The sequence below is a fragment of the Panthera uncia genome, chromosome B1 (genome assembly GCF_023721935.1).
Source record: "Panthera uncia isolate 11264 chromosome B1, Puncia_PCG_1.0, whole genome shotgun sequence".
Lineage (NCBI taxonomy): Eukaryota > Metazoa > Chordata > Mammalia > Carnivora > Felidae > Panthera > Panthera uncia.
The window spans coordinates 61,782,318-61,809,193 of record NC_064811.1 but is presented as its reverse complement, the minus strand read 5'-3'; the positions used below and the strand labels follow the sequence as shown (position 1 = coordinate 61,809,193).

Below are 26,876 nucleotides of genomic sequence, written 5' to 3'. Positions count from 1 at the left end.
CATCAGGCTCTGCACTGATAGCACGCAGCTTATTGGGATTCTCTCTCTCCCTTCCTCTCTCTGTACCTTCCTGTGCACGTTCTCTCTCTTTCTCAAAATAAATAAACTTAAAAAAAATTATTGATATGTAGCATTTAATTGTGCCATTTTAAATAATTGTTTTCTGTTTGTTTCCCATATGTACTTTGTTTATCTTTTCTTGGTTTCCTGTGGGTTACTTAAATATTTTTTAGGATTCTACCTTGTTTTATTTGTGCTATTTTTGAGTATATTGTCTTCTATAATTTTCTTAATGTTTGCTCTAGAATCACAGTATACATAGTGTAGTCAACTGATAAAGGTATTTTATCACTTTAAGTGCATTATCGATGCCTTCCACTTGTGTGCCTCACACTCCCCACTTTTATTAAAATATGTATTTTTTTTTCTTCTACCTGCACAGAGTATCACACAGATGTTATGATTTTTGCTTCGGCCATCAGCTATGACTTAAGAAGCTCATGTGGAGAAACATAATCCATTATGTTTACCCTGATTTTACTCATTGCTTGTTCTTTCCTTTTTGATGTTCTGGTTCTTCTGTTACCATTTCCTTTCTGTTTAGAGAACTTCCATTACCCATTTTTTAAGGGCAGTTCTGTTAGCAACAAAGTCTCTTGGTTTTTCTTTTATAACATCTTTATTTCCCCTTGATTTCTGAAGGGTGGTTTTGCTGGGCACGGAATTTGTGGCTTGACCGTTCTTTCTTTCAGCACTTGAAAATGTGCCACTTCCTCTGACTACCATGGTTTCAGAAAAGAAACCCATTGTTCCGATAGGTAATGTGTCCTTTCTCTTTGATGTTTTTGAGATTTTTTTTTCTGTCTTTAGTTTTCAGTCTATGATATGTCTTGGTGTGGATTTCTTTGGGTTTATTCTACTAGAAGTTTGCTCACCTTCTTGAATTTGTAGGTTTATGTCATTTACCAAATTTGAGACATTTTCATCATTGTCTCTTAGAATACTTTTAAGCCTATGTTGTTTTTCTTTTCTTCTTGACTCTGATGATATGAATTTTAGAGGTTTTGTCTCTCAAGCTCTGTTAATTGTTTTCCCACAGTTTATTTTCCTTTAATTGTTCAGATGGAAGAAATCTCAAATTACTAATTTTTTTGTTTTTTTTATTTTTCTTGCCCTTTCAGTGAGTTTTGTTATTTTTTATTACATTTTTAAGTTCAGTAATTTCATTTTGGTCATTTTTTAAAAATTAGAACTTCTTTGGGCTTTTTATTTTTTCATTTGTTTCAACAGAATTTGTAATTACTTCTTGAAGCAGCTTTATGATAGCTGCTCTAAAATCTCTGTCAGATAATTTCAGCATCTAAATCATCTCTGTTGATCTCTGATGGTAGTCTTTTCTGCCTTAGTTTGTGATAATCCTGGTCTTTGGTGTGACCAGTGATTTTTCAGTTGTACGCTGGTTGTCTTGAATGTTATGTTTGGAGACTCTTGAAGCTTTTATTATTAAAAAAATTTTTTTTTGATGTTATTTTTTGAGAGAAGGAGACAGAACAAGGGAGCAAGGGAGGGGCAGAGAGACAGAGACAGAGACAGAGAGAGGAAGGGAGGGAGAGAGACAGAATCCTAAGCAGGCTCCAGGCTCTGAACTGTCAGCACACAGCCTAATGAGGGGCTTGAACTCACTGACTGCCAGATCATGACCCGAGCCGAAGCTGTTCGCTTAACCAGATGAGTCACCCAGGTGCCCTTTGTACCTTTTAAAATCAAATGTCAATTTTAATACGCAGTTGCCCAGTTTAGGTTTAGCATATGGGTTCTGTTAGCCCTTCCAGGCTCAGCTGACACCCTCAGTGTGGGCACACTAGGCCCATTGCTGCTGGTCCCTGGAGGGGTGGGATGTGTTGGCTCTCTTGGGCTCTGGTAGAGAGATTGCCATGAGCACTTTGGATTACCACCGCCACTGAGTGTGAGTTTCTCATGTAATATTTGTTGCATTTCTCCTTTTTGGCTTCACTGGCCAGAGGAATCAGAATTTTTTTGCTGCCCTTACCCAGCTGTCTAGCACCCATTGTGGCATGTATGGGAGATAAAAATGGGAGGATTACTGTTTTATCACATTTTAAGTATAATGCTGAGAGATTACTATGTTAACTCCTGTCTCTTGTATTCATGGGGACACTTATCTTCCATATTGATCCAAATTCTGGTACTGTTATATCTATTAAACAGTGTTTTGTTTTGTTTTGTTTGATGGTAGCCCATATAATTATATTTCTGTTCTTTGTCATATCACTGACATTGTAGTTTCATCTTAGAAATTAATTTTAAGTGTATGTCCATATGAGTATATCATTCTCCTTGTAAGAAATGTTAAAAATTCCTATTAAGACTAGAATGTTTTTTGACCATTACCTTTAATTCCATGTTCCCTCCATGTAAGTAAACACACTTGTAAATTGGGTGTGTATTTGTGTAGATATTTTTCTAGACTTTGATATGTAAAAATTACACCAGTAGAAATGTTATGGTATTACTTTTCATGTGTGTTTTTAAAATGTTTTTTAATAAAACATTTTATCATTGCATATTTTCTAATTGTTTTCATTCAGTTTTTCTTATATATTTTTCTATTTTAACACACATGTATCTATCCCTTTTTTCTTAAACTATACCATAGATTTCTCTAAAATGAATATTAGCCATTTACCCATGTTTTTGCTGCTATAAACAGCAGTGTAATGAGTATCTATTTGAATGCTTCCTTAAAAATTTTTTAAATGTTTATTTATTTTTGAGAGACAGAGAGAGACAGCATGAGTGGGGGAAGGGCAGAGAGAGAGAGGGAGACACAGAACATGAAGCAGGCTCCAGGCTCTGAGCCGTCAGCACAGAGCCTGATGCGGGGCTCGAACTCACGAGCCTCGAGATCATGACTTGAGCCAAAGTCAGATGCTCAACCGACTGAGCCACCCAGATGCCCCTAATGCTGTTTTTTTTTTTCAACTTGTTTTATTTTTTATTTTTTTAAATTTACATCCAAATTAGTTAGCTTATAGTGCAACAATGATTTCAGGAGTGGATTCCTTAGTGCCCCTTACCCATTTAGCCCATCCCCCCTCCCACAACCCCTCTAGTAACCCTCAGTTTGTTCTCCATATTTATGAGTCTCTTCTGTTTTGTCCCCCTCCCTGTTTTTATATTATTTTCATTTCCCTTCCCTTATGTTCATCTGTTTTGTGTCTTAAAGTCCTTATATGAGTGAAGTTATATGATTTTTGTCTTTCTCTGACTAATTTCACTTAGCATAATACCCTCCAGTTCCATCCACATAGTGCAAATGGCAAGATTTCATTCTTTTTGATTGCTGAGTAATACTTCATTGTATATATCATACCACATCTTCTTTATCCATTCATCCATCAATGGACATTTGGGCTCTTTCCATACTTTGGCTATTGTTGATAATGCTGCTATAATCATTGGGGTGCATGTGTCCCTTTGAAACAGCACACCTGTATCCTGTGGATAAATGCCTAGTAGTGCAATTGCTGGGTCATAGGGTAGTTCTATTTTTAGTTTTTTGAGGACCCTCCATACTGTTTTCCAGATATTTATTATCTGGAAAATATTATTTATTACCAGATATAAATAGCCGTATTTATATTCTTACCAGCCACATATGCAAGTATTCATTTCTTATCACCATCACCAACTCTGGATATATTAAAAAATTTTTTTTTGTCAACCTGGATAAAAACATGCTGTCTCATCTTTTTCCTGATTACTGGTGAGATATAGTGTCTTTTCATGTTTTTGACTCTTTGGACATTGTTGGTGAATACTATGCATTTTACTTATACTGATACACTGTGATACATTAATTAAAATAGATTAGTAATGTTTTGGGAAGCACCAAAATGGCAGCATCACTGTACATGTTTTATTTTGAGGATTCGTTGATTTCTGAATTTTTAACCATTTGCTGATAAGGAACCCCAACAACTAGAAAGTTCCTTGTTTACACTGCACTGTATTTATATATTGGGCTTTCCATTTTTTACATAGTTGCCGTGATTGTGGCATGGCACTCCTGGCAGGCGTGATTGTTTTCCAGGATTCAGTATGTTGATCCAGCTGCCTGGTTTGTTTGCCATCTTATGATAAGCTTCATTTCTTTCCTGGCAAGATATGGAATATGCAAACTGTTTGTTCCACTCTGTGAAAACTATGGAAGCTAAAGCAAGCATCGTTTAGGTAGATGTTGGAATACCAAAATGCTCAGTAAGGTGAAACTTTAAAAAAACTTTTTATAAATGTTTATTTTTGAGAGAGACACAGAGGCAGGGAGAGAGACAGAGCATGAGTGGGAGAAGGACAGAGGGAGAGGGAGACACAGAATCCCAAGCAGGCTCCAGGCTCCGAGCTGTCACTACAGAGCCCGACCCAGGGCTTGAACGCACGAACCGTGAGATCATGACCTGAGCTGAAGTTAAACACTTAACCAACTGAGCCGTCCAGGCACCCCTTTAAAGTGAAACTTTCAAGATCTTAGATATTCTGGGCAAAATTACTGTGGCTGGATGAAGATAAGAGTGTTTTGTTTTAAAGGAACATATTTCTCAGCCACTAAATACCCTGGGAAAAATCCACAAACTTGAATCCAATTATCCTGTAATTGTGAATGTTCTTAAAAGGAAGAAGTAAAAGCGGTAATTAAATCTTGGTGAATTTTCTCTCATCTGGTAGTTGGGTAGCTTTTAGTTCCATGGTATTGATAATCATATCTGAGTAATTAATGTTTAACCAATGCCTTCCTTTTTCTCTCTATAGTGTAGTTCTAATCTCTTGCTTTGCATGGATGTTCTAAAAAAGAGAAAGTTTAAAATCAAGAAATGAAGGCTGCGTAAGTGGAAATGCCAATTAGGAGTTTCCTAATGTTCTTTTCACATTTTCATTTGTGTATTTTCTTCATAGGTCTCCTTAAACTTCTTTTGTCTTCTTTATATTTCAGTATTAGAATTTTAAGTCAGTTTGTGAGGCATTAAAACTGAAGAGACAACAGAAGTTGATTTGACATTTTTAAGTAAATACTACTGATTTTAGAAGATGTGAAATTAATATTTAAAAATTTTTTCCCTTCAGTTCATCCAGAGCAGCTTCCTCCGAGGCCATGGATTACATTAAAAGAACGAGACCAAATTCTGCCATCAGGTAATTTTTCTTATTCTTCCTTGTAATAAAGCCTTCCAATTGAGTAAATAAATAAATAAGTAAATCAGGCCTTCCAAGTGACATCTTCACACAGGGTATTGGATGACTTAAAAAAAAAATGAATTTTCCTCTGAAATTTTAAACTGCTTCAATACTTTATCTTTCTTGAGTGGGTAGAGTGGCAGCACTTGGGAGAGAATAATTTAGACTGAGTTTATACTTGCTATATTGGAAACAAAATATGATACCAGGCCAGTGGTGTAGTGATGGTAGAAGGTAAGTATTTAAGCAATTCAAGGATATGGTTAGCATTTTTCGAACTGCAGTATTGTAGAAAATATAAATTTTTTATGTCTTTGTAGAGACCAATAATGATTTGACATCATTTATAGTGATTCTTACTGCTTATTAGACATTTTATAATTGGGAATTCTACTTACAATAAGTTATGAATTATTATTTACCCAAATGCCTTCTTTTTAACCATAAGAGTATCTAATTTTTCATTATATCTAATTTCATTTTTTAAATTAACAAATGAAAACTTTATTGTTTTAATACCAAGGTTGAATCAATCACTGAATACCAACACTTTAATAATTTTTTAAGGCTAAACCAGGGAACTTATTGTGTACTTTTTAAGGCCTTCTGTTTGTGTTGTATGTTCTTTTTTAAAGTCAAGAGTATTTAGAAAAAATTATATGCTTTGGTATTGAGAAACATCTTCATGGTTCTGTTTGCATTTTAGTAACACTGAGAAATATCAGATCTACAGTACATTTCTGTGTCTTCCAGAGTGCCTCTTTAAAATTTTAAAATCTTTCTGTGCCTCTTTAAAAGTGCAGAGGCAGTAATTTTAAAACTACCACACTCTAGAGCCACAGTGTCAGCCTGTTCTAGGAGCCACTGTATCAGGTGGTATCACGAGAAACACTTCTATTAACAGGATACACACAGATGATCTGAGTAAAGGAAAACTTTAGGTTTTCTACAGACCCTTAACTTAGGTGGATTTATTTTGTTTAGCCTTCCTTAATGCATAATTAATTGTTCCCTTTATGATACTAAAAACACCATTTTTCTGGTTCTTCAAAGTAATCCCTTTTTGAGTATGAGTGAACATAATCTTGAAGTGAAGCTTTCCTACTACTGCATACCTACTTTTCCATTAAGAAAAAGAACAACAGAAATATGTTTTTTGTCAGTTATTGAATTTTAGAAGTAATGCATTCTTGGGTTTTCCTTACTGAAAAATGAGTATGAATTTTTCTTGGGATGTATTGTACTTTTCTGAGTAGAATCTGAGTGCTAAAATGTGCCTTTTACTTCTGGTGAGTAGGGAGATGTGCATAACAACTTCTGACAGTTAAGGGTGATTTATAGGCACAAAACTATAATGATAGTTTTGGAAGAATGAGTCCCAGATAGTTAAAAAGGTAACAGTGTACAAAATGGCCACCAGTCAGATGCCCAGGGGTCCATTGAACTAAGTTTTTCTTAATCCTTTTCTCATCATCTGAATCTTTACCAGCTTCAGTCAAGTAGTATTACTCATTAATTGGATTCCTCATCTTTTATTTAAGTGTGTCATTCTCAAGAATATGGACTTCCCATTATAATCACCTGGGATGCTTTTTAAAAATATGAATATCCAGACCCCATTATACTAACTTAATTAGTCTTGAGTAGGATCTTGGGTACGAACACTTTTCAAAGAAAACGCTGGACAAAGTGATTCTAATGGACTGCCTGGATAGAGAATTACTGATAAAAATCAGGGCTTTTCATACTAATGTATATGTGAATCATCTGGGGAATTTGTCAGCTTATAGGTTCTGACCTAGTAGGGTCTTTGTGGTACCAAAGATTCTGTGTTTTTGAGTTCCTAGGTGATGACTGATACTCTTGTTCCTCAGAACACATTTTTGAGTAGCAAGGATTTAAACCTTGGTCTCCTATTAGTTTGCTCACAGTCCTTTTATATATAGTTCAAGGGCATTTTAAAATGAAAATTCAATTTCGGAAATGAACGTATGATTTGTCAAAAAGGATTCTCACAACTAAACTTTGTCCATATATTTCTGGCTTAGAGCAATATGAATAGTAAGAGGCCCCCAAAAGTATTAAATAATGGGTATTTTGTTAATAAAAATTAATGAAGTTAGAGCCTTTTAATGAACAGAACTAAAATTTACTTGTGCAGAGCTTTGCTTAAAAAATGTCAAAAAATTAGCATTCTGATTTAGAATTTGAATTTTTATTAAAATATATTTCCTAAAAATCTAAAATATGAACTATATGTCTAATTCTAGTAAAAGCTCTTTGATGTGATGGACTCCAATGAAGTTTTAGTAGGTCCAGTGTAACAGAATTTTGCCCAGGGCATCTCACAGTGCTGCCATTGGGGCAGGTTTGTGTGCCATGTGTGTTTGTGCAGGGACGCACATGACGCCTCTCTGGAAGAAGTTGCCTAATTTTCTCCCTTTTCTCTTTTGTTTTTTTCCTCCCAATTCTTAGCATCATTCACGGTTATGTGTTACAATGTGTTATGTGATAAATACGCCACCCGGCAGCTATATGGCTATTGCCCGTCCTGGGCATTAAACTGGGAATACAGGAAAAAGGGAATTATGGAAGAAATTGTTAACTGTGATGCAGATATCATTAGTCTTCAGGTAATACTATAGAAATTAAATTTTCTGGGGGCACATGGGTGGCTCAGTCGGTGAAGCGTGTGGCTCGTGATCTTGGGGTTGTGAGTTGGAGCCCCACGTTGGGTGTAGAAAAAAGAAAATAATGAAATAATAAAATAAAAAAATTTTTTCTTAAAAGATTGAAACTTAAAGGTGAACTTAATCTTATTTCTGGGAGAGAGCCTGTGTTCAAAACAAAACTCAAATTATTTTCTCTTCTCTTAAAAAAAAAAAGATAATTTTTTTTTTTAACGTTTATTTATTTTTGAGACAGAGAGAGACAGAGCATGAACGGGAGAGGGGCAGAGAGAGAGGGAGACACAGAATCAGAAGCATGCGCCAGGCTCTGAGCCATCAGCCCAGAGCCCGACGCGGGGCTCTAACTCACGGACCGTGAGATCGTGACCTGAGCTGAAGTCGGACGCTTAACCGACTGAGCCACCCAGGCGCCCCAAAAAGGATAATTTTAATAAGCACACAAGACATTTCCACAGAGGAACTGTTTTGCTAAAGTCCAGTCATCCACTTAAATGCATTTACTCTTAAGCGAAAATTGCATCCATTATTCATGTTAATAGTTCATCTTATGAACACATCACTGGTATTGCTGAAAGAGAAAACTGCAGAAGGTTGTGTCTTTTTAGACACAGATTCTGATGGAATCTGTAAAAAAAAAAAAAAAAAAAAAATTGTCCACTGTTCCTTAATGACAAATATTATAAACATTAAAAAATGTTGTACTGTAAATAATGCATTTTTGTCTTGTTTTAAAAACCATCTCTGAAATTTAGACTTTCCTGTTTTATAACATTTTATTATGATGAATTTAATTGAAGAAGCACCTTTCTGTTGAGATGTGTTTTATCACTTCTTTTCAACAGTCAGCTAATGAATAGCCAAGGTTTATAGGTAGTGTTTAGTAATTTTTTCTTAGCAACTTTCGAAAGAATATTAAATGTTTATGAAGTATTTAAAAATTGTAAGTGTTATAATTTCGTGGCTACTTTTCAGCGTAGCCTGAGAAGAAAGATATTACTTTTTAAATACTTGTTTTTTTTAAACTAGAATAGCTTGATAATTTATCTTTATGTTGTTTATGGTTTATGACTTCCTGGGAAATAATAAAAATCTTCAAAAGTTAGTTTTCTTATAAACACTGAAAACTGACATAGAATTGGGGAAGGAAGCAATAGACAAAGTTGGCTTTGTTGTGGTTACTTAATTGTCCTCTTTTTATTTAGTATTTATAGTAATAATAGCCTCACATTCCTCTAAGTATAGTTTGAAAAATAAAAACATCATAATTTTAAAAAGTATTTTTTTATTGTAATAGTAATTCCATAGTCTAAAATCTTTATCCTAGAGAAATTGAATATTTTGAAAAAATAAATAGAATGATGGGAGAAAACACCTAATCTCATAATCCAGAAATCGTTGCTGTGTTAAAACTTATGAAGTGTTTGTTGTACACAGATATTAAATTTGCTTTCCTATTTATTTACAGATATATTTTCAAAAATAAAGTTGAGATCATGCTATTGTATTTAATGCACTTTCCATATTAATAAAATTCTTCAAAACCGATTCATTATATGAGTATACATTTATTGAGTAAGCATTTGTTCTGCTGTTGAACATTTAGGCTATTTGTAAGCTTTTATTATAAAGTCATGTTATAAGCATTATAGATAAATCATTATGTTCACATATTATTTAATTTGGAAAGATTTGTTAAAAATATTTTATGGGTCAAAGAATAAAATTGTCTAGCTTTATATAATACTGGATTAGCAGAGACCATTGGATGATTGGTATTCAGTTACCTAAAAATTCCTTAAAGTAGAGCTTTTTGTTGATAGATCCTAACCTTCTCACTTTTAAGTATCATTCCTTTCTACCACAGTTGAGAAAGATAAAATTACCTCTCTATATAAAATTTACTATTCCCTCCTGCTTAATTTATAATATGCCCCGTTTTGCCAGATTTGAGGAATTAAAATATAGTAGAATGAACTCTAAATTGGGACTAAAGAGACTTGGAACCAACTAGCTGTGTGAACAAGAGAGAATCGTGCAAGCATTTCGAGTGCTTTCAGGTTTAAAAGCTGCCATTGTCAAATGGCTCCTGCTAGCTGTAAGAGAAGATAGACAATATTTGTTATGTGAATTATGCTAACTTAGTCACATCTCACTCATAATGCTAAACATTTTTATATCTTGATTAGAGTTTTCCTCTGTCATGTCGATGACAACTTTTCTTTCACCTCAGGAAGTGGAAACAGAGCAATACTTCACTCTCTTTCTGCCAGCATTGAAGGAGCGTGGATATGATGGGTTTTTTTCTCCAAAGTCACGTGCCAAAATCATGTCTGAGCAGGAGAGAAAGCATGTGGACGGTTGTGCAATATTCTTCAAAACAGAAAAGTGAGTTAAGGAAACAAATAATAATAGTGTATACTGACTTTAATTATCACAATTTGAAATTGTCTTTGATTTAACCCTATAAAATGAACAAAAAGCTAGAAAGCAAGTGATGTAAAAATTAAAGCTGTTGGTAGTGTTACATTTCTTAGGCTGTGTCTTGGAAATAAGAGTCTTTATTGTATTACTCTTTATTTTTTATTACCAAATTACACTAAAAATTTTGAGAGTTATGCTTAAATATGGGATTATCATGTTTCTAAATATATTTTTATGAAGTAAATAGTTTTCGTGTAAATAAAAGGTAGTGTAGTGCCTTTTAAGATTTGAAATGAGTGATGTGATTTTCTTTCTGTGATTTTTGTTTTGACAGTTGGCTTTCTCAGAATCATTAGTTTTATTAACCTTTTTCAGTTAACATTTCATGTATTGAATCATTTACTAAATGTTTACTGAATATTTGCTTTGTGACAAGTGCTGTGCTAGTCAAATTAGGCACAAAGATAGACATGACATAGCTCCTAATGTCACTCAGAGCTCTAGTAGGAAAGGTAATCATATAAGAAGATAAAAATAAGATATATACAAAATAGAGATCTGCATAGGTAGGTAAGAGAGGATGGAAGGGAGACAGCTTATTTAAGGGTTGATTGAGATAGAACAGTGGAAAGCAGTCATTATCAAACACACAGAAAACATGATTTGTGTTTTTTCAGAGCTGTTAATGTCATTGATTAAGTCAAAAGGTGAGAATGTTATGAATGTACATATTAAAATACATAAGTGATCTTGTAGAAGCTTCTGGTTGTGAAGTCGTATGCATTAGATGTACGACACTGCATTCCCTGCTTGAGGGTGCAGAGCCACAATCTGTCATCTTTTGAGTGCTGGTTGAGCGGCTAGATGGTTAGAGGCACATTCTTTAGTTATCATCTTAAGGAAAAGAGAAAAGCACATTTTTTGCCTCAGAAAGGCTGCTAATTTTAGAGTGGAAAATTGAAGGAATCTCCAATAGAAGACTGAAATATGTAAAGTCTGATAGAGGTTGAATCCCGTGTTTAATGATTTGGGTTTGATACATTGGATAGGGAATCATCTACTTATAGGATAAGCATATAGATGTTTGTTACTATTTTCCGGTGTTGTCCCCCTTTTAATACCAGTTATAACAAAGCCAGTTACATGTTTTTATTGATACAGGCATACTTACTAGCATATTATGTTATTTTAAGTGAGTTAAGTGAATTTGAAGATACTTGCCTACTTTTTCTCATTTGTACCTACTTTCCTGTCTTTTCTGTGAATTTTTGTTTTTTTTCTGTGAGTTTTTAATATATCTCATTTTGGCTAATCATTAGTGCAGAGGCCTGCAGTATTTGACTGAGGTGAGAATATACTAAATTCTTCTAGTTGGCTGGTGATTTTTTTTTTTTTAAACAAATTATAGAATAACAATAGACATTACTTCAATAATACTGTTAGGCCTTTTACTTTATTTTCTTATTTAATTTTTTTTTTTAAGTGTATTTATTTTGGGTGGGGGGCGGGGTGGTTAGAAATGGAGACAGATGGAGAGAGAGAATCCCAAGCAGGATCCACGTTGCCAACTCAGAGACCGATGCTGGGCTCAGACTCAAGAACCATGAGATCATGACCTGAACTGAAATCAAGAGTCAGAGCCTTAACTAACTGAGCCACCCAGGCGCCCTTCTCTTATTTACTTTTTAAAGCACCCCTCAGAACTAGGAGTAGAGCTATATCATCATTTTTATAGGTGAGAAAAACCAAAGTACAGAGAGTAGCCTGGCTTGAGAATCAAAACTTTTAACCATGGTGCTAAACTGAATCTTTACGTTGCTTGTTGAGCTTCCGGTATTACTTGTACCTCTTATACAGTTACCTTATTTGGAAAAATTGCCTTGAATTTGATGTTTGTTATCTGTGTTCATATACACATTTCCTTGAGACACCATAATTGAAAAAAGAATACTGATAATATTGAGATAAAACATCAGGTTCTTTTTCCATTTGCCATTGTTTCTTCTGGAAGGAAGATAATATAATTTTTATTATTCCCTTCATAGTTTGAGAGGAAAATCTAAAATGCCTTGATAATTTACTAGAGGTAGTTAAGATTTGAACTAACAATTATAACTATTATCTAGGGAATGTTAAACAGTTAAGTATTTTAAAAGTTGATGTTTGAATTATTAAAAATGCTGCAAATTAGTTAAGAGATGAACACATAGGGAATACTTAGGTGCAGCATTTGGTTTTCTCCCCTACTTCAACTCTTTTTGTCTGAATAATAAGTAACATGGATTCAGTAACAGATGAATACTTTGAGTATAATACCTTATTATATTCTCTTCTGAGCAGTACCAAATACTGTTGATGTCAAATGAGCTAATTATCCAATGCCAAACTATCCGAAATTTAACACAAAGTATACTACCATGCTTTTATTCTATTCTTTCTTCAGATTGGAGAGATAGTACAGTGCTAAGAAAAGAATTTTTAAGCCAGGTGGTTCTCCTATTTATGTAGCTATATAATCTTGAATGAGTCACTTGCCCTTTCTGGGCTTTTCTCCTTTGTATATATTTGTATATTGCCAGGTGAGATAATTTCTTTATATAGTTAACAAAACTTAAAAGTCAAATGGTAGTTGTAGGAAGAGTAGTTCCAAATCTCATTCTCAAAGTATCATTCTTCTAAAACCAGAGTATCTCATAATTTTTAACCTTCATAGATGACAGCTTATCTCTTCATGGGAAATGGCAGAAGGTAGGTAACAATAAATAGAAACTACAATTACTGTTTTTTACAAAATACTGTAATAAAAATTTGTTAACCCATTTTGATGAAAGGATAAGATATTGCTTAGCAAAGGCTAGGACACATATTACCAATTTTCTGAGAATTGTAATACAATAAAATAGTCCTTGTGTCATATTCATTGCAGTTTAATTTAATCATTGGGGCTTCAGAAGGCACTTCAAGATTTGGCAGGACCTTTTGGTCAACATTATGAATGTTTTTCAGGTAGTTAGATGCATGGGGATACCAGAAACGAGAAATTTTGATTCATAAAAATGCCAAAAGTCAGCTTTTGGTTTGTCCTTTATCTCAGTAAATATTATCTTCAGTCCAAAGTATTTTATAAAACATATATACATATATGTGTGTATTTTGTTGTGTGTGTATGGAAAGACTGTTAATATAGATAAGTTTTTAGACTCAGAAACTTAAATTTCCTTTTGCCATATTTTGTCCTCTGGCCTTAGCAGTTAGTAGAAATGGGCTTGGAACCAGATACATAATTTGAAGAAATTGAAAATGCAGAAAAATGGAGATGAAACAAGATCCAGATAATGACTTACTTGCTGTTCTCGAAGTTAGCAGTTCTGATCTGAACAGTTTAGCTTTGTTTCACATCAGTGAGAAAGGGAAATAGGAGAACAGCCATTTTAGAACAAGTGACCATTACTGTGAAGAGACAGTCTCTTCCAGTAGGATTTAGAACTAGGTTGTCATGGTGCTCAGTCCTTGCTGTATTGTCTGTGCTTTCTAACCTGCTTCCAGTCTCAGAGGTACCAGGTAAGGCCAAGTCTTCGCTTTTCCTTCCTATGTTAATACAGTAGTTTTGTGCTTGAGAAGAGGGCACCCAGAGGTTATAGTTTCATTCCAAAATGACCAATCATGATAATTCTATCTCACTGGTTTCTCATATACTGATTTCCTCTGTCCTAGGTAGTGGTTGCCTTAGAATTTGTCTGTGTGATTTTTAAAAACCGGATTGTGATTTCTAGTTTATAATGTTAACTCTCTCATAAATTTAGTCTGGAACATAAAATTACTGCTTGGTGCCACAAACGCCACAATAGATATAATAACTGCTTCACCTAACTTGAGAGATTTCTTTCTTTCTTTCTTTTTTTTAAAAGTTTATTTTTGAGAGAGAGAGACAGAGGCAGAGTGTGAGTGGGGGAAGGGCAGAGAGAGAGAGAGGGAGACACAGAAGCTGAAGAAAACTCCAGGCTCTGAGCCGTCAGCCCAGAGCCCGATGCAGGTCTTAAACTCACAGACTGCGAGATTATGACCTGAGCTGAAGTCGGACGCTTAACTGGCTGAGCCACCCAGTCACCCCTAACTTGAATGATTTCTTATATGGCTAAAATGATCAAGAATGTGAAAGTGGTTTCAGTGTTTCAAAGAGTTGTACAAAGTTACGTAGGATAGTACATAATCTACTTTTCTTCCCTATTTATGCTGGTCTCTAAGCTTACCTTTTTTAGCAAGTTATTTTCTGGCACTCCCATGATTATTTAAAGGGACCCAAGAACATATTTTATAGCATCTTATACTGAATATACAGTAAAAACTTCCATTTGGTTTAGGTTTAGGAGTGCTGGAATATGATCCAGAAAGGGTCATAGTTTACCTTGCTGTGGTTATACTTTTGACTATGTACCTTTTGTTCCTTTTGGCTTGTAAATGAATTCAGGGAGGGAATATTACTCAGGTCTTACAGATTGTTTTGTTTGCTCATAGTTGGCATTCACTGTCTCTCTCTACCGTTGAATTAATTACATCACAGCCTATAAAATTACTTCTAGATCACAGGCTAGTAAGAAATTGAGTTATCTCTTTGTTCTGTTTGAAGGGCTGTTTTGGACATGTTCTTCCTGTATTTGAAACATTCATCCTAATAATCTATCTCAAATCATGTGAAAAGGTGGGGTCTTTGTTTTTTTATTATATCAATCTTTATTGTATATGCTCTCTCTTATGCCCATTTGACTTTCTGTAAAATAACACTTTCAGAAAGGTAAATAGAAGACTTCTGAGACTAAAATAAAGAAAATAGCATCAGGAATAATGCTTATAGCATATGTGTACTAGGTATAGAATAGGAGTACTAAAATGAATTGAAATAGAGGCACATTTAAAAGTTTTTACTCATTACCAAGGCCTGATGGTTTGGATTAGTGAGTGGAAAGCAGCTATAAACCAATATGTTTTTTTCAAAACATTTAATAGAAGGAATGAGGAAGACCTCTCTGTATGTCAAAATGTCACCTGTATGTAAATCTGTGAGACAAAAAGTAGAAGCAGAGTGGAGTGCACTGGCTGTGTGTAGGGAGGAAATTAAGAAGTAAGGTAACCAATTAAATTGGTAAGGTAATTTGGATGGAAAATGGAGAATAATTTCTTACTATATTATAAATGTAGTATAAAATATGAAAAGAAGACAAGCTGTAGGAGACTATGGCTATCTTCACTAGTGTTGGAAATGTTCTTAAGGAAGGGTACCTAAAAAAAAGTTCTTGAGCTACAAGAGGCACATCTTACTTAATTCTCACTGTGAAGAAGGAACTTTCTTTGGTTCCTTAGTTCTCAACTATCTCTTTGGATCTTCAGCTATTGGTGAAGTAGAAATGACAAAACTTGAGCATGACTCTGTCCTCTTTAGTATTTATAAGTGCCAAGGAAAGGAGTATTAGTTAGAAGGACATATATATTCTGTTTAGGAAAACTGGTTTTGTTTTTCTGAACTTTTTGAAACCAAAGACATTAAAAAGTTGATACTCCAAGAAGACTGGGAAGTTATAAAAGTCAAAAGTGAGGCAATACAATATTTAATTATACCAGTTGGGAAGAAAGTTTGGAGAGGTGGTTGGAAGCATGTAATAAACTAAATAATTGTTCAGGATTCACTTTTATTTATTTTTAAAAATTTTTAATTTTTGTTTATTTTTGAGAGAGAGTGAGTGAGGGAGGGGCAGAGAGAGAGAGAGGGAGACAAAATCTGAAGCAGGTTCCAAGCTCTGAGCTGTCAACACAGAGCCTGATGTGAGGCTTAAACTCACTAACTGTGAGATCACAACCTGAGCTGAAGTTGGACACTTAACTGACTGAGCCACTCAGGTATCCTGTGGGATTCATTTTTAAATGATGTGTTTTTTATTTTTTTTTCCAATGGAGAAAAGTCAGTAACTAAGCATGTATTTTTATTTCTTTATTTAAACACTTAAAAAAGTTTTTTAATGTTTGTTTATTTTTGAGATGGGGGGGAGGGCAGAGGGAAAGGGAGACACAGAATCCAAAGCAGGCTCCAGGCTCTGAGCTGTCAGCACAGAGCCCGATTTGGGGTTTGAACTCACGAACCAAGAGATCATGACCTGAACTGAAGTCGGACACTTTTAACCGACTGAGCCACCCAAGTGCCCCCATTAAAAGTTTTTTTAAATGTTTATTTTATTTTTGAGAGAGAGAGAGTGGGGGAGGGGCTTAGAGAGGGGGAGACATAGAATCAGAAGCCCTGATAGCAGAGAGCCCAGTGTGGGGCTCGAACTCATGAATTGCGACATCATGACCTGAGCTGAAATCAGATGCTCAAACGACTGAGCCATCCAGGTGCCCCTCAAATGTGTATTTAAAAAAATTGTTTTTAACATTTATTCATTTTTGAGAGGGAGAGAGACAGAGCATGAGCGGGGGGGAGGGGCAGAGAGAGAGGGAGACACAGAATCCGAAGCAGGCTCCAGGCTCCAAGCTGTCAGCACAGGGCCTGAAGTGGGGCTCAAACGCACGGACTGGGAGATCATTACCTGAGCCGAAGTCGGACGCTCAACCACCGTTTGAGCCACCCAGGTGCCCCTCAAGCGCATATTTTAAAAAGAAGTTGATTGAGAGGTGTCTGGGTGGCTCAGTTGGTTAACCGTCAGATTCCTGATTTCAGCTCAGGTCACGGTATCACAGTGAGTTTGAGCCCTGTGTTTGGCTCTGCACTGACAGTGCAAAGCCTGCTTGGGATTCTCTCTCTCTCCCTCTCTCTCTGCTGCTCTCCCACTCACATGCATGCATGTGTGTGCACACATGCATTCTCTCTCTCTCTCTCTCTCCCTCCCTCCCTCCCTTCCTCCCTCAAAATAAACAAATTAAAAAAAATTGATTGAACCTGTGATCTTTGCCAAGAAGATTAAGAAAAAGCAGAGGCTTGGTGAAAGCGTTAAGGCAACAAGGATATTTTAAATACCATGTACTGTAAAGAAGGGCTATTACCCATTGTAGGTTGTGTAATCACTAATTGAGGATCAAGAAAAAAAAAAAAAAAAAACACTGGGTTTACATCTTCTGTTTTGCTTTCACGATCTCTATTGAGAATTATCTTCAAAGTGGAAAGACCAAAGTAAGACAAGTGAAGAGGAGATTGGTAAGACAGGAGAGTCAGTATACTGACTGAACTAGTTAGGTTTCCATATCAAGATAATTACACCTTTTGGTACTAAAAGATCTTGCAAAAGTATAACTATAGAACTGGCATGGGTAATCTATTATGAATGTTGCAGTATAGAAGTTCTAGGTTGTTGAAGATGAATAAACCATCTCATTTTTCTAAAAGATAAGGTAGTTTGGTGTTCCCCTGTGGAAAGGAACAGAGAAGAAATAGAATTGGGCATAGAGAACAGAGTTGTGTTGCAGGCCTGTGAACAGCCTCAGAGGACTCTGCCAGCTGTAGCTTTGGAGCTGAAATGACCTGTGAGAGTTAACCCAGGAAGGACCCAAATCCCCAAACCTTTATCTTTTGCTTTTGATATATAACTGTATGAGGGCCGCTCCTAGAAGTACTTGAGCTTGGATGAAGTAGCTCTTTGCAGCTGGAGCAATTCCTGGACAATTGATGAGGAAACTGGGCAGTGTGTTTCCATAATCACTCCTTTGCAAAGTCTTTGCAAAGTTTAGGATCAATAGGTGTGAAGTACCTGTAAAAAGTCTTGATACAACGTTGATCCTCAGTAATGGGCAGCATGTATTATTTTTATTACTGGTTCTGTCTTATTGAGACTTTCGATTATTTCAGAGAAGACCAATACATACACATAAGATTTGTGAAAACCAAAAGATGGCAGGGATATTTAATCTTCTGGAAAAAAAAGGATGAAGTTTTAAAGGGCCCTTAAACAGTAACTTCTTGGACATCAGCCATAACAACTTTTTTCTAGATAGGTCTCCTGAAGCAAGGGAAATAAAAGCAAAACAAACAAAAGCAAACCTGGGACTACATCAAAATAAAAAGCTTCTGCACAGCAAACGAAACAGTCAATAGAACTAAAAAGCAACCTATGGAATGAGAGAAGATATTTGCAAATGGCATATCTGATAAAGGGTTAGTATTCAAAATATGTAAAGAACTTGTACAGCTCAACACCCAAAAAACCAAATAATCAAATTTAAAAAATGGCAGAAGACAAGAACAGACATTTCTCCAAAGAAGACCTACAGATGGCCAACGAGCACATGAAATGATGCTTATTATCACCTATCAGAGAAATACAAAACTACAATCAGATATCACCTCACACCTGTCAGAATAGTTAAAACCAACAACACAAGAAACAACAGGTTTTGGCAAGGATGTGGAGAAAAAGGAACCTTCGCACTGTTGGTGGAAATGAATACTGGAGTATCCAATCTGGGAAGTAGTATGGAGGTTCCTCAAAAAGTTAAAAATAGAACTACCCTATGATCCAGCAATTGTACTACTGGGTATTTACCAAAGAATACAAAAACACTGATTCAAAGAGATGTATGCACCCCTATGTTTGGAGAAGCATTATTTATAATAGCTAAGATAGGGATGTCTGGGTGACTCAGTTGGTTAAGCGTCCGACTTTAGCTCAGGTCATGATCTTGCAGTTCGTGGGTTCGAGCCTGCTTTGGATTCTGTGTCTGTGTGTCTGTCTGTCTGTCTCTCTCTCCCTCCTCCTCCCCCTCCCCTGCTCATGTGCTCACGCTTGCACTCTATCAAAAATAAACAAACATTACAATAGCCACTATATGGAAGCAGCCCAAGGTGTCCACTGATTGATGAATGGATAAAGAAGATACACACACACATTGGAATATTAGTCATGAAAAAGAACAAGATCATGCTATTTGCAATGACATGGATGGAGCTAGAGAGTATAATGCTAAGTAAAATAAGTCCGAGAAAGACAAATACCATATGATTTCACTCATATGTCGAATTTAAGAAACTAGCAAAGGGGGAGAAAAAGAGACAAACCAAGAAACAGGCTCTTTACTGTAGAGAACAAACTGATGGTTACTAGAGGGGAGGTGGGTGAAGTTAGGTGATGGGGATTAAGGAGTGCACTTGTGATGAGTACTGGGTGGTGTATGCAATTGTTGAATCACTATATCATATACCTGAGACTTAACACTGTACGTTAACTAACTGGAATTAAAATAAAAATTAAAAAAGTCAAGTTCCCTTAATATGTGAGTGGGTGTACTAATGAACAGAAATTCAAGAAAGGGTACTCAATAGAAATGAAGTCTGCTACTCTTAGATTCTTAAGGAAAAAGAAAGAGTAAGGGATAAAATCATTTGAGGGTACAGAAAAATATTTATATGCAAAAATGTTCAATAGCATTGGTTATAATAGCTCAAGTCAGAAATAATTTAAATGTCCACCACAAATCAGTTAAATAAATTGTGAATCTGTAAAGTGGCTTATATAATATAATCATATGTATTGATTTTGAATAATAATTTATAGGGAAGTATCCCTGATAGAATGTTTATTAATAAGCCAAAATATAAAATTAGAGAGTATTATCTTAATTATATAAAAATATTTGTATGCAAATGCATGGAGAAAAGTCTAGGGAATTATATTGACTTGTTAATGGGGATGTTTGGTTGCAGATAACTTTCAATTTTCTTTATATTTTTTCTTGCTCCCAAATCTGTACAATAAACATATGTAACATAATAAAGTAACGTTTTCCCATTTGTTTTTAAGCACCTATAAAATGCAGGACTGAAGAGACCTGGTTTAAGAGCAGAAAAGACCAAAATTAGTTCTTATTTGGCTTATAATTAATATGGCTCTCCCCAAAGTGCAGTTTCTGTCTTTATTAACAAAAATAACAATCGCAAATGAAGAAGGCACTAGTTCATTGAGTTGTTCAGGTGAACAGCCATCTCACACCATATGTCATATAAGGAGTTGGCCATTTCTTTTATTAGAAAAGACGTAATGGTGTGATATTTAAAGTAGTGTCAAGTAGAAGAGATTCTAGGTTTTAATCTATATTCTTTTAAAGAACATATCTAGATCGAGCTTTATTGGGTGAAAGATAGAGGGAAACAAATTTTAGTTGATGAGGGCATTTCTAATTGTTGCATACCCTCCCTCTCTCACAAGGACCTGACTTCAGTAGAATTAAAGTATTCCAGCACTAAAAATATTACTGTTAAAACAGGATTTTCACACTTTCCTACAGAGCCTTGGATTCCTATAAATAAATCTCAAGAGTTCTGTAAATATTTAGAAGGTACTTCAAAAACTTAGTACAAATAATTAAACTTAATTTAAAAATAACATATTCACCCAAATATTTCAAATATCAAATTTTAACACTTTGCAAATTAATAACATGTTTTGGATATGCTGCTTGATAGACTTGTTTTGGTGCAGACCTGAATCAAATTTTCACCTGCTTGCTTAGGTTTTCTGAGTTCAAGGTCAGTTATTTACCACTTATATCTGTGTGTCTCCGTGAATCAGGATGTTTCTTAATACTCTGCAACCAAAACAAAATACAGAAATAAGTTGGATACAGAGACTTATACAAGACTATAATCATCAGTACCCTCTGATTTAAAATTTTTTTATTTGTCAGAACAGATTCATTGTTTTCAGTGATTGATTTATTCAAACACAATACTACTTTAATTTGTTTTATCTATGGGAATATTGCCAGAAATTGTTTGAAAAAGTCTGATATGGAGGATGGTCAAGTCTACCTATGGAACATATTTTGAATCTTCTCTTTATTTCTCTTGCCTTAGTCCAAGCCACCATCACCTGTCATTTATACAACCTCAAAAACTTTGTTTGGTCTCATAATTCCCACTTTAGCTCCTGTAGTCCATTCTCTACTAAGCATCTGGAATGATCTTAAAACATATAAATTAAGTAATATGTCCTTGCTTAGAACCTTCCATTATTCCCTTTCCTCTCTAACATCATTTCATAGCCTTCCATTATTTCTTCCTTCATGTTTTAGGAAAAGATCACCTCCTTAAAGTAGAGAATGAAAACTATGCTCCCTTCTATCACTCTGGGTTAGAAAATAAATATGATCTGACTTTTTATTCTTCTCCATGCGTGAGACCTCTCCCAGAATTGGAGCAGGGAGTGGAGTATCGTTTGTCTAGCACAGTGTCCTGCAGCATAGTAAGACTTTAGTCAATATTTTTAAAGAGATAATTGCATATTTCTGTTTCAAAGCTAGGAGGAAAATGGGGTAGTGTAGGCCTGTTAAAAGGACAGAGGTGTCTACTCCATGTAATACTTAGCAAAAAGTAATATATTTAGTAGGTTTTGGCCATTTATAAGATATTTTACAAAACTGATAAAACTAGGCTTAAAGAGTTTAAATGGCTTGACCCAAAATCATACTGCTATTAAATTTCAGTGCTAGACTCAATTCTATTAAATACTATAAGTCTACAATACTTAATTTGTAAGTAAAGAAAGAAAATACTATTACTGCAGAAACTGTAGTCCCAGAGGGAGCCATTTTCTGCCTTATAGAAGCTGTTAACCCTGAACCCTTACATAATGTAACTCCAGCTTTCTGGAAAAGGCGAGATAGTAAAGTTGGCTTCTCCTTAGTTGAGATAAGGGTGTGACCCTGCATTTTCTTGACAAATCTCTTGATGTGGTAAGAATAAAACTGCAAACAGGGTACGTAGATTTTACTCTGTTCTTTCTCCTTAATATATATATATATTATGCCTTCTTTGCTACATGGCACTTCTAAGAAAGTTCTTAATCTGACTTCTTATGTTTCACAGGCCAGAGCTGATTGCATGGCCCTTTGCAGATGGAAGATGACTAGGGAGACAGTAAATTGTATCTGTGTCTTGTGCTCCCTCATTTAATGCCTTTTAGTATGATAGTCCAAGTATCTAATATCATAATAATAATGTGTTGTGCCTTTTAGATTTACTTTGGTGCAGAAGCATACAGTGGAATTTAACCAAGTGGCAATGGCTAATTCAGATGGATCCGAAGCTATGCTGAACAGAGTGATGACAAAAGATAATATTGGTGTCGCTGTGGTATTAGAGGTCCACAAAGAACTATTTGGAACAGGTGAGTGCAGTTTAAAACGTTCTTACTAAAAATAAATACCATTCCATGCTTTCCCATCTTAAACAAGTGCACAGACTCTTTATTTATTGCACAGTTATTTTCTTGTCTTTAAGGAAAGTTAAGGGAGATGGGCGGGAAAATAACACTATTATGTAAACCATCGTATATTTCTAGAGATATTACTTAATAGGTAATTTCTAAAAAGGAAAGTCTTTAATATTGCAATTAATTCCAAAAGGTTATTTGAAGTAGGAAATGCTTTAGTTAGGCTGAATTTGGAAATTATGATGAGTTGGTTCTGTTTTTCGCCGTATTTTTAGCTTCTTGAGTGTGAAATCTTTTGTCTTTAAGGTTAAGCACTTGGCAAGTTTTCTCTAATTTCTTTGTTACATCTCAGTCATTGTCAGGGTAAAAGCAGGATCTTTTATCTACCTGGTACTTATCTTTTACATTTTAGATTATTTATAGCTTCCTTCAAAGTCAGAAACTCAATATGTACTTTGCATATCCAAACCTTTTTCCCCCCTTTCTGCTGCCTGCCTTTGAGCATTTCATTGTTTACTTAACTATTATATTTTAGGCAAGAGCACAGAAAAGATGTAAGACCACATTAGGGCTTTATTTTTAAACTTTTTTATGTACTTACTATAGAAGAAAAGATGTTTGCTTTGGGTATTGATTTGTATTATTCAGACCATGCTTGTCAGACCTCCTTTTCTCTCTGTTCTTCAGTTTATCCCTCATCATACAATCTTTGATACAGAATTAAAATTTTTTTCTTCTTTTTTTTAGCCTTTCCATTTTTACCTACTTTTATGTCCTTTCCAGTCCCATTCTTTCAAAAGTTTGGTACCTCTTTGTCTGGTAATGTGAAAATTGAGTTTCTTTGGAGTTTTATTCTCCTTTTACTTTTCAGAAGAGTAATTATAAATTATACCGTAGACACTTTTCACATTTTGAAATATGTCTCATAGTCCTATGAGAGGAATTTAATATTATAGAAGGTGTTCATGGCCCCTTTGTTTTTAATAGTTTTTAATTTTTAATATAGTGAACATTTAGTCTACAGCCAGAAGTGACACTATAAAACTTACAGGAAAGAATGGAGCTTAGAGAATTTTGGTCACAAATTTTTATATTATGATCAAATTGCATTAAAAATGACTGTTTCTATGTTTGTAAATCATGTGTCTGATAAGGGGTTACTCTCCAAAATATATAAATATCTCATAAAGCTTAGTAGCAAAACAAAAAACAAAAAACAATCAGGTTAAAATATAGGCAGAGGGTCTGAATAGACATTTTTTCAAAGGCAGAGATGGCCATCAGGCATATGAAAAGATATTCACCATCACTAATAATGAGGGAAATGGAAATCAAAACCACAATGAGATAGTTATAGTAGTTAGTGTGTCTATTATCAAAATGACAAGAAATAACAGGTCTTGTTGAGGATGTGGAGAAAAGAGAACCCTTGTGCACCATTGGTGGGAATATAAACTGGTGCAACTACTATAGAAAACAATATGGAGGTTCCACAAAAATTAAAAACAGAACTACCATATGATTCAGCAATTCCACTTCTGGATATTTATCCAAAGAAAATGAAAATACTAACTTGACAAGATATATGAACCTTCATGTGTATTGCAGCATTATTTACAATAGCCATGACATGGAAGCAACCTAAATGTCCATAAACAGATGAATGGATACAGAAAAGGTAGTATATATGCACAATGAAATACTATTCAGCTATAAAAAGAATATCTGCCATTTGTAATGATGAGTTGACCTTGAGGGCATTATTTTAAATGGAATAAGTCAGAGAAAGAAATATTGTACAGTCTCACTTATCTATGGAATTTAAAGAACAAAACAAATGAGCAGAGAAAACAAAACCAAAATGTCAATTGTACCTCAATAATTTTTTTTTTAATTTTTAATGTTAATTCACTTTTGAGAGAGAGAGAGAGCACAAGCAGGGGAGGGGCAGAGAGAGGGAGAGAGGGAGACACAGAATGTGAAGCAGGCTCCAGGCTCTGAGCTGTCAGCACAGAGCCTGATGTGGGGCTGCAACTCATGAACCGCCCCCCCAAAATCATGACCTGAGCCAACTGACTGAGCCACCCAGGGTGCCCTCAAATTTTAAAAAATGACTCCTTCTGCCACATATAACAGACACTTCAGTTACTTATTACTCAACATTGAAGATAATTATACCTTGGTATAAGGTGAAAGGAAACTATCAAAATAGTAGACTAGAAAGTTAGGTCTTTTTCTGCAGAGTTTATAGTTTCAATAGAAAAATTTAAGAGACATTTGTATAGAATTTTTTTTCGTAGTTTCAAGTTTTTATTTAAATTCCAGTTAGTTAACATACAGTGTAATGTTAGTTTCAGGTATAGAATTAAATGGTTCAGCACTTACATATAACACCTACTTCTCATCACAATAATCGCCCTCCTTAATACCCATTGCCCATTTAACCTATCCCCCCATCTCCCTTCTAGCAATCCTCAGGTTGTTCTCTTTATTTAAGAGTCTTTTTTATGGTTTGCCCCCCCGGCCCCCGCCTGTATTCATCTCTTTGGTTTCTTAAATTTGGTGTTTGTCTTTCTCTGATTGACTTATTTCACTTAGCATAATACTCTCTAGTTCCATCCGTCATTTCAGATGGCAAGATTTCATTCTTTTTTGATGGCTGAGTAGTGCAACTGCTGTATCATAGGGTAGTAATATAGAAATTTTAATAGAAAAATTAATTTTGCATGTTGACTAATATTACATTAGTATAAAAATGTATAAAGTAAAAAGTGAAAAGTTCCATATCTCATTCATACTCTCTTGTTAATTTCTTTACTCATTACTACATAGAGACTGTATGTGTATAGTTATATTTAAATGCATCATGTCACACAAAGTGAGCTTTGTGTTTTAAATATCTTATGGATGTCTTTATTAACTGTTGTTTATGAATGTTAACTGAGTTTAATTTTCACAATTTTTAATGTATTATCTATCTTGTCTCCCATTTCAAAAGCTAATGCTTTGACAACATTTAAAAAATTTTAGGTGGTGGGGAAGAACCTTAAAGTTTTCTGGTTGAATATCTCACTTTCCAAAGTGAGTACCAAAAAAGTTATGTGACTGGCCCAACACCAAAGTAAATAGTAAAAAAATAGTAAAAAAATAGTAAAAAAAAAAAACCCAAGTCGAAAACCCAAGTGTCCAGATTTTGAAAGCACATTACTCTCTAAGTCTCCTTTTTAAAATTACTTTATTTGGGTGTGTGATATGAATTTGTTTTGGTAGGAAACTTCCTTCCTTACGTAATTTGTATGATTTATATATATATGTATATATATATGGTGTTACTGCCTTTTCTTATGACCTATCACTCATGTGCTCAGGGAATGCATGGTGAATGAGTACTGGGCAGTGGGAAGAATTTAAATTTAAGGTTTAGGTCATTCAAATAACTGAAAAGCTGCCTCATTAGGTAATTGTGATCTTTAAATGACAGAGATATTTAAAGTACTTCTTTACAGCAAGAACTCATCAAATGAAGTACTAGAATCAAATATTGATTATATCATGATACAATTCTTAACTTGGGCATATAGAGCAGAAGTTGGCAAACCTTTTCTGTAAAGGGCCAGATAATTAATATTTGGACTACATGTAGTCTCTGTCACAGTCTTTCCAAGAAATTTTTGTAGAAATTTTTAAAAATGTAAAACCAGGCTTAGCTCATACAGGCTGTATAAAAACAGGTGGTGGGCCAGATTTAGCCCATGGCTGCAGTTTGCCTACCCTGATCTAGAGGAGTAATTCCTATGTAGGGATTACCAGAATCTTAGCACATCAGCTTCTAAAAACTACATTTTGAGATAAAGGGGAAGATATACATTAATGGGGAAAAAAATAAGGAAGAGGCTGTGGATTTGAGGGAGAAAACCTTAAGATGCTGCTCTTTTGATACATAAAACAATCTTCTCCTTTTTCTAATGTTTAAATTTAGGTATGAAGCCTATTCATGCTGCAGACAAACAGCTGCTTATAGTGGCAAATGCCCACATGCATTGGGACCCAGAGTATTCTGATGTGAAACTTATCCAGACCATGATGTTTGTCTCAGAGGTTAAAAACATTCTGGAGAAAGCCTCTAGTAGGCCTGGCAGCCCAACTGCAGATCCTAATTCCATCCCGCTGGTGCTATGTGCAGATCTTAACTCATTGCCAGATTCAGGTATTTATAACATCATTTCCTCATTGCTTTCAGTTTTACTCTAACTTCTCTTTGGAGGACCAGCCACCTCCCAACTTTTGAGTGGAGAATTTCTCTGCTAAATTAGAGAGTGTATTAATA

General features: G+C 34.9%; 1 protein-coding gene across 5 annotated transcripts in view; it reads left to right on the top strand.

Annotated features, from left to right (window-relative positions):
• CNOT6L (CCR4-NOT transcription complex subunit 6 like) overlaps nt 1-26,876 on the top strand; it is a 182,774-nt gene that overhangs the window by 78,000 nt on the left and 77,898 nt on the right. For all 5 annotated transcript variants that reach the window (XR_007458117.1, XM_049632093.1, XM_049632095.1 and 2 more), the window contains exons 6-10: nt 5,143-5,211; nt 7,729-7,886; nt 10,174-10,328; nt 22,353-22,504; nt 26,529-26,756. Coding sequence is in view for 4 of the 5 variants with exons in the window: in XM_049632093.1 (XP_049488050.1) it covers nt 5,143-5,211; nt 7,729-7,886; nt 10,174-10,328; nt 22,353-22,504; nt 26,529-26,756 (762 nt within the window). In the remaining variant the exon portion in view is untranslated. The remainder of the gene's footprint in view (nt 1-5,142; nt 5,212-7,728; nt 7,887-10,173; nt 10,329-22,352; nt 22,505-26,528; nt 26,757-26,876) is intronic.